The sequence below is a fragment of the Stegastes partitus genome, unplaced genomic scaffold (assembly GCF_000690725.1).
Source record: "Stegastes partitus isolate 25-593 unplaced genomic scaffold, Stegastes_partitus-1.0.2 Scaffold389, whole genome shotgun sequence".
In the NCBI taxonomy this organism is placed as follows: domain Eukaryota; kingdom Metazoa; phylum Chordata; class Actinopteri; family Pomacentridae; genus Stegastes; species Stegastes partitus.
In genome coordinates, this window is record NW_007578120.1 from 97,833 (window position 1) to 106,829 (window position 8,997).

At 41.9% G+C, this 8,997-nt stretch overlaps 1 protein-coding gene across 1 annotated transcript in view; it reads left to right on the plus strand.

The window, feature by feature from the left end:
• The first annotated feature begins 270 nt into the window (after positions 1-270).
• The window catches only part of whrnb (whirlin b), a 113,812-nt gene continuing 105,085 nt past the window's right edge, over positions 271-8,997 (plus strand). The window contains exon 1 of the mRNA XM_008285164.1: positions 271-978. Coding sequence (XP_008283386.1) covers positions 271-978 — 708 coding nt within the window. The remainder of the gene's footprint in view (positions 979-8,997) is intronic.

An 8,997-nucleotide genomic window follows, 5' to 3' on the forward strand; every position in this document is an offset into this window, starting at 1 on the left:
CGGGACAGTAACATTTGTGCTTTGTTCAGTGCCAGAAGAATGCGAGCAGTAACCTGGAAAACGGTTTGTTTCGGGGCGACACACTGTGTGCGGCGCACATCGGTACCGTTACGCGCCTAGATCACCGGTCACCTGTTGAAGTTGCTTGATGCGCGATTAGCAGCTTCGTGTTTTACTTTCAAACGGGAGAATCGACTTGAACAGCGGTTTACCAATGCTCGATCCGTCCTCACATCTGTTTGACGCACTGTTTCCCCGTTATGTTGTATCATGAGCGCTGATCTGGAGCGCGTTACGCTCAACACATCGGTGAACTCGGCCGGCCTGGGTGGCCGTGCGCTCTCAGCGAACGTCCGGAGGCTCCACAACGCTCTCAACGTTCTTCTCAGCGACGTGGAGAGAGAACACTTCATCCACTGTATCAATGTGTACCACGCCAAGCGAAACGTCTTCGACCTGGTCCAAACTCTCAAAGTGATTCTCAACACGCCCGAAAAACGACAGCTGCTGCCCATGCTGCGTCTGGTCATCCCGAGGTCCGATCAGCTGTTGTTCGACCAGTACACATCCGAGGGGCTCTACCTGAAGACAGACCTGCTCCCCAACAACAGCAGTGCCAAGGGCTTTGGAGACGAGGGCGATTCAACTCTGCAAAAATATGTCAGTTCCGTCCATGAGCAGTCCCTCACACCGGGCTGTCCGGACGGTTTCAGCGCCGCCGCGGAGCTTTCGGCTTCCGTGGCGCAGTTCTGTGAGGGCCCCTATAGAGAGGTGCGCAAAGTAACACTGACGCGCTCCAGGAGCCACGAGGGTCTGGGCTTCAGCATCCGCGGGGGATCAGAGCATGGCGTGGGGATCTACGTGTCCCTGGTGGAGCCGAGTTCATCGGCCGAGAGAGAAGGACTGAGGGTCGGGGACCAGATAGTGACTGCCAACGATATGGCGTTTGACAGGGTCAGTCACATAGAGGCGGTGAAGGTAGGAGCATATGTGTGTTCTCGCGCGAGTTTGATATACATATTATAGTTACTCATAACAAGAAGAAGAATCCAGTGGTGTGTGTGTGTGAGCCCCTCTCATGCTCAGGCTATACTTGTGAAAATGCTGTGCTTCAGGCTGAGAGCACATTCATTGCTCCAGAAGTGCTGGGCCATGCTGCCCTAAAAAAACAACAGCAGTTTGTGACCGTGTTGCCTTCTCAAGGGGGCCCTCAGGTCCATCTGAAAGCTGCCTGCAGTCCAGCCATTTCCTTTTTTTTTTGTACTCTTCTACTCCACTTGACTGTGGCTAATGCTCAGTGGCTGCAGGCACAGCAAACCAAAATAAACTGCCGTTGAAATGAAGGCCTTTCTCTCTCTCTCCCCCTTTAAACAACAAAACAGAACAGAAAACAACAGTAGATGATTTAAAGCACTTTTGCCAAATGTTTTCATGCCACATCCAACTGGGGTCCTTGATTAGATTTACTCTGAGGGAGCAGTGTGGAGTTCTGCAGCTGAATTGAATTAATTTGAATAAAATGACTACATGGCATGTGCAGATAATACAAGTGACAACAAGCAGTGTTCTATATTCTATAACGGGGGGTTTAAGTGCATTATGTAGATAATTAAACATGTTGTTTAGGGTTCATTCACTCAATGTACAGATCTACAGACATACAGACGTGGCATGTACTTCTAGTAGTTTGTAGCCATGCAGACAGTTTTGCCCTGTTCAGGTTTTCAGGTGTCTGTCTCTGTGGTCTTGCCCCCCTTACTATAACTGGGGTAGACAAGATTCAGTTTGTGCGAGACATGATCAAAATCAAATAGCCCAAAGAAAATGCAGATGATCCCCCTGTAAAAGAATATTTCAAGTAAATAGGAAAATAAAATGAACATTATACCAGTTGAGAGACATGATGAAGCAGGCTTTTTGTCATTAGACATGGAAATGTAGCCGACTCCTCACAACAGGAATTTGACTGAATTAAAATATTGTACATGTGATCACAGAGTGAAACGAGAGAGAAGCAAATAGATGTAAGAATGAATACAATATGATAACACAGTATCTCACCCAGTGCATTTATAGAGGTTTCAAATTGATCTTAAAGCTTTGACCATCTCTGAATGTCCCTCAGTATGGCAGCATCCACAGAGCTCTGACCCGTGGACATACAATCAGTGTTAATGGTAGTGTTTTGTCCTTTGGACATTGCTATCAAAATGAAAACTAATAGACTTGATCTTCAGTTCTTCAGATGCTGGGAGTGCTTACATATCCAGTAGTTCACTTTGTTACTGTACTTAAGTAGATTTTGCCGCTATCTGTACTTTAGTTGAGTATTAGTTTTTCTTACAGCTTTTTACTTTTACTCCCTTTGAACACAAATATCTGTACTTTCTACTCCTTACATTCTCAAAACTGCCTTGTTACTTGTTTCAACCTCCGCGGATGACAACATGACGTAAAAGACGTAACAACATTATCTTTCCCAGCAGTGTGCAATTTGTCACTGAAGCTCAACACAGCCCTGCCTGCTTCAGCTGCCTGCGAGAGGCTTTTTAGCAGTGCAGGACTGATTTTCAGACCCAAAAGGGCCCGTCTTCATTCAAAAGAACTTTGAGAACCAGCTTCTACTGAGGCTCAATAAAAGATTTTGGTAGACTTGAAGAGACGAGTGTTTCCCTGTTGATTAAAATGTTTAATGTTCATAATGTTGCTGAAATAGAAAACTGTTCAGTGATTCTTTTTCTCTGTACCAGCACTGTGCAGGTTCTTAAAGGATGAAAATTAATCCTATTTTGTGTTCGCAAAACTTTTTTCATTTTGCAGAGATATCAAAAGAGGCATCGTGTATCATCGAAGCTAAAAATTAATTTATATTTTATACTTTTATACTTAAGTACATTTCTGAAACTGTACGTTTTTACTTTTACTTGAGTAAAGGAGTTGAATCAGTACTTCTACTTTTACCAGAGTCTATATTTTTACACAAATATCTCTACTTTTACTTAAGTGAGGAATGTGAGTACTTTTGCCATCTCTGCTGGTGGGACAGGATCATTGGTTGTATTGGTTGCTGAGTTGGGTCAGTGGAATGTAGCAGTCACCAGTGTAGGTCATGAGTCATTGCCCTTGACCAGAGTGTTATGGTGCCTGATAGCTGTGGGGATAAAGGACCTCCGGTACCTTTCAGTCCTGCAGTGCAGCCAGATGAGCCGCTCACTGCAGCTGCTCCTCTGTCCAGCCTGAACTTGTTCAGTTTTGTGTCTACTATTGCAGTCAACAGCAGAACATTCGGTGTGTTTTGCTCATGGCTGAGACATTTTAGAGTTAACAGAAGCAGCCCTAGAACGTAAATAAACCTGGTGGACTGTGCAGCAGCAGCTCTACTTGAGTGGCTTACTTAGAACCTGCAACAGTGAGGTGATAGGATTATACAAAGCTTTCATCCAGTGGCCACTGGCTACCAAATTTCTATATTGAAACTGGATAAAATTCTTACTGGCTTGTAAAGCTGGGAGGCCATCATGTCAAGTAGTGGCTGGACAACTGTAAGTAGCATATCTCAGCCAGCCCATTCTGTACGTAACGGCCTGGCTGCACCACACTGTTATTCTGCTTTAAGGAGAAGTCTCTGGCTTATTTTTATTTATTTTTTGATAACCAATTAGTTGATGTGGGCAGGGCTAAGTGAAGGATGCGGCTTTGGTGTAGTGGTGGAACATTTGCATGCAGGGAGATGAGTACTGTCATTGAAATCGACAATCCACTGCAAAAAAATACATTGGTTGCACAATTCAAAGTAAAGCAAAAATCCTTTGTAAAATATGAAGTTCCAGTGCAGTATGTACATTCTTGGAGGTTGTTGCTGTTTCGCATAGTGAAGAAAATGGTAGCACACAGTTCGTGGTAGGAATGAAAAAGTCGACTGAGATGATGCGTGGCTTATCCTCACATCCTACATCTGGTGAGGCAGACGAGTAGCCCTGAACTCATGTCACCGGCAGACCATTGTCTTGGGAGCTGTCTTGCGAAGTCAACATCCAAGATGAAAGCTAAAGGGGGAACTGTCTCAACTCAGCAGCCCTTTGGTCATTTACTAGCAATACTGTTTTAAAATGAGTTGTCATCTTTCTCGAAAGATAAATGTATGTCTTATTATTTATATTATTAGTCATTTTCTAATTATTTGTATTTTTTGCTGTCAAATTTGGTTTGGCTGAATGTAAAGTCAATAGGGTCGTCTAAGATGAACTGTACTGGTGGTGGCAGCAGCTGGAGCCTGAGACAGAAAGCTACTGTCAAGATGACCAGTTAGCAGCAACCTTTAGTCTACAAAGGAAGTCACAAAAACACTCACCTCTTGTTAGATACCGACTGAATAGAACTATCAGGGCTTCACATCAGTGCAGATGTTTGAAAAATGTTTCCGTCCCACCAAAAGTTTTTGTCACTTAGAAGTTAAAGCATTAAATCTGAAGCCTACTGTTCATATATTAAAGTAAAATTATGTCTATGAGAGCTGTGTATTATAAGCTCACTGTATGCATCCTCTCTGGCTGACAAATGTCACGATCAACCACACAATGCTTATGCTGTTAGTAGAATAAACCTGCAGTCAGACTGATAGAATCAAAATTCATCCAGTTTAACACAAAAAGACATCAAGTCTTTAAACATAACATTACTGATTCAACATCTAGACCAATTAGCTGTTGGAACAGGGGAGAGCCAGGAAATGTTTAATCACTCATTACTCATCAGGTGTTGTTGCCTACATTTTCATGCCAAAGCAAATCAGGATCAAGTCAGACAGAAATCTAACTGGTATGCATTGTGCTGACTAATCTACAATAGCCCTAATGAGGTTTCAGTTTTTTTAAGTTTGATTGCAGTGTCTTTAATTACATCATCTCTTGCAGCCCTGCTGCAGTGGTTTAGCCCATCCCACCTTAGAGGTCCCTGTACCAGGTTGTATCTGTTGTTCTAATGCTACCCATTGGCAGTTTTAGAAGGTTCAGGCGCAGTAAAGAGGCATGCTCATACCATGACTAAATTAGATGCAGCACTGTCGTGCTTCATTTCTGATGCATTACATTCTGTGCATTTGTAGTTGAGAACACGTCCAGTACCATCACTGACTCATTGTTATAGGTCAAGTCAAGTCAGTGTTACTTACGTAGCAATTTAAAACAATGAACATTGAACTAAAGTACTTTAAATTGTCAGATGGAGATGTTGTGAGATTAATATAAATTTACAGTGCCTATAAAAAATGTTCACCCTCCCTTAGAAGTTTTTCCCGTTTATTTGCGTTTCCGTATTGAATCATGGCTTTTTTGATAAAAAAAAACAAAACAACTTTTTCCTGTCGAAGTGTATTTCTGCAAAATTATGTCAAATAAACATAACTTTTTTTTTTTAAGTGATTACATAAGTATTCACCCCCTTCAATCAGTATTATGTAGATACCTTTGTTCACAGTTACAGCATTGAGCATGTGAGGATAGGTCTCAGTGAGGTTCGCACAGCATCCTATCCCATTCTTCTCTGCAAAACTGCACAAGCTCTGTCAGGTTGTACAGGATCATGAGAGAACAGTCCTTTTTGAGTCAAGCCACACATTGGATTAACGTCTTGGCTCTGAATTGGCCACTCAAGAAGATTCACCTTCTTGTCTTTTTTAACCATTCTTGTGTAGCTTTAGCTTTATGCTCTCAGTCATTGTCTTGAAACAAGTGTTTCCCCAAGTCACAGTTCTCGTGCCGACTATTTCATTTTGTCCCCTAGTACTTTCCAAATACTGCTGCATCCATTTTACCCTCTACCTTTAGAAGCCCTCCAGGGTGTGTATCCTCACGTGGCTGCACCACATATGAGATGTAGAGTAATGATGTAAGTACAATTTTGTTATAATTTCACTCTTTACAACCGGGGCACCACCGAACAAGGAATTTGGAAATTAATTTAAATACCAATCCTTCAGATGAATATTAATAGTTTACACAGTAGAATCAATCGCAGTGATCATCACTGGATGCAGTTGGTAGAGAGGTGATCAATGTAGAATCACTTTGGAATCGAGATGTCAATTATATTTCTAAATTCACCCTTTTAGCCGAAAGAAAACGATCGTTGCATAGCCTTTGTAGGAGGGATAGGGAAGTCGCGGCAAGATGCGATGCTGTGAGGATCTGTTGGATGAGTTGGTTCAGGAATGCAAAGACAGGAAGGCACCTTTGTTGCATTAAAAAAGTGTGCAAAAGTAAAAACATTGAGCCTCACAGCTCATAGTTACAAAGAAAATGTTTGCATCATTGCATTATAGCAGTTTACTTAAGAATCCCCAACTTTAAGTACATCAAAGTAAAACAAAGTCCAACTTAAATTATAGAAAAGCATGTAGAAAAATAAATCAATAAAAGCCCACGTTGCATTCCAGTGACTTTCTTTTTATACAGAAAATTCAAATCAGCATCTAACTAATCATAGATGTGTTCATCCTAAGGGGTGGTCTTGAGCTTTACTGTCAATTACCCCTTTTCCACCTAACTGGTTCCAGTGCTGGTTTGGAGTCTGTGCTTGACTTAGCACCAGTTCTTTGTGTTTCCACCGCCAAAGCACTGCTCCAGACTCTCAAAACTGGTGCTTAGCAAGAACCAACTCTTTGCTGGGCCAGAGAAAAGCACCGAGTACGTCAGGGTCTGGTGGCAGGGTTGTCGTGACCACCAAGACCAATGAATGGGACACACAATCAGTGATTTGTGTTGTTTTTCCCCAGGATGTCTCTGGTCCGATCACAGATGTATTGGAATGAGTCCCGGGACACACAGGCGTTTTGCACAAACTGTTGTGCCCTGAAAGCCGGTACAATTGTGTCCCACCAGCAACACCACAATAGTGGAAAACGGTACTTTTATAACTTTGATGTACTGCGGTATTTACACTTAGAAATGCAGTCTTCTCATGAAAAGCGAAGCGCACCTACGTGCGATGTTTATTCCGCCCATAGGAAAGACCGCATCAGAAAAAAATCACTCGGTTTCATCTTGGACAAATCTGACACTAGGACATCCTAGTTTACACTTTTTAAAGTAATTTTTGGTCGCACGCCGGTCTGAGCACCGCAGCCACCAACAGCAGCTAGCGCATGTGGGACGTTTGGGGAACATCGGTAAATTGTAGAATGTATCGTTAAGAAAATGTTCAACAAATCATATGTTTTTCCTGTGACAAGGTGGGAAGTGAAAAAAGTTGGAGCCCTGTGTGGACTTCCGCGTGGCACGAGCATTGTTCGGTAAATGGCTACGTATGCAGTGACGTATGGCGTGGCTCTAACTTGGCTCCTTGCTGAGGGCAAAGCAACCGATTCTTTAGAGGTGCCAGATTGAAACCAACTAAGCACTGCCCCTAGTACCAGCACGGAACTGGCACCTGGTTCTTTTTGGTGGAAAAGGGGTAAATGAGAAGTCAGAGGCCAAATACCTTTCGTACCTAATTTGAGTGAAACTCTTGAACGTGTAAATTTAAATGGTAAATATCTATGATCATTACAGATCTGAAATGTCACTAAATGTGAATAAAATGATATCAGACATGATATGTTTTTCTCATTTGGTTCCTGAGATAATATAAAAAGTGCAACATGTACACATATCTAGAATTTCAGGATACATGAAAGTAAATTTTTTATTAAGAACACAAGCATAAACATAAAAAATAAATAAAATTAGGACTTTAGAAATATATATGGTTAGCATAAAAGTCTCTGTGTCTTTGTGGCTGTAAAAGTGAAGGGGGTGTTTGTGTCCTGTGTGTGTGTGTGTGTGTGTGTGTGTGTGTGTGTGTCCTTCACAAACACTTCAGATGTGAATTGTTCTTCTTTAATACTGGTCCTGATGACCTGCTATCAAATATTGAGTCCAAATGTTACGATTATCACTCCGGTGACGTTAGATTTTTAAACTTTTTGCATTTAAAACTGTTCAGTTCCTTCTTGCATAGAAAGGTTTGTTTGTCTGGACTCTAAAATAAGATCTGATTGACAGATCTTATAATAAGCACAGAGTGCCAGCCATTGTTGTAAAGATCTAAAACACACACAAAAACTGAATGCTGACTTTAGTATGACTTTGATTGTTCTGGCACCAGAAATATAGCTTTAGAAGGTCAAAAGCATGTGGGAGGAGAGACACTTAAAACAAAGCATAAGGCAAAGGTCTTCAACAACAAACCTATTGTGCTTCTTAGCTGTTTTTAAAAATACCCCTGATGATGCACTCTTCCATTGTTCTGGACAATGTAACGGACGTTTATCTGCCACATGTATTCTGGACTCTGTAAAGGTTTTTTTTTATGATCTTGTAAACTTCTCACTGAGTCAGAATCTAATACCTTCTACCTACAGCAATTTCAAAATAGACGCATCACTTTTTCTGAAGGCTCAAGCTTTGGGTGATGTCTTGTTTAGGAGCAAATAAAGAAGCTTTTTCACCTTCCTGTACAAGAGTTTATTGAATCAGTTCAGCATGAGGGGAAATAAGCCCTACAGCTCTTTTTTCTTCCCAACCCTAACCCTAACAACACAGGAGATGTCTTGGATCATATTTAGTTTAGCCCATCAGAGGATGAAGCAATCGTGTGTGTAGAGAGAGCTGAGACCCATTTTGTTTTACTGTCAGCAGCAAAAGTTCCAGAATACCAGGCATGTTTGTTTTTATCACCAAAAACTTTGATAGCAGGGCAGGCATACTGGAGTCCTTAAACATTATTAAATATAAAAAATAAAAATGAAATGACTTTTTCGGGCTGCAAGGTGGCGCAGTTGGTTAGCACTGTTGCCTTGCAGCTAGAGGGTCGCCGGTTTGCGTCCCGGTGGGGGCACCGGGATCTTTCTGCGTGGGTTCTCTCCAGATTCTCCGGCTTCCTCCCACAAGTCCAAAAACATGCTGAGGTTAATTGGTGATTCTAAATTGTCCGTAGGTGTGAATGTGAGTGTGCTTGGTT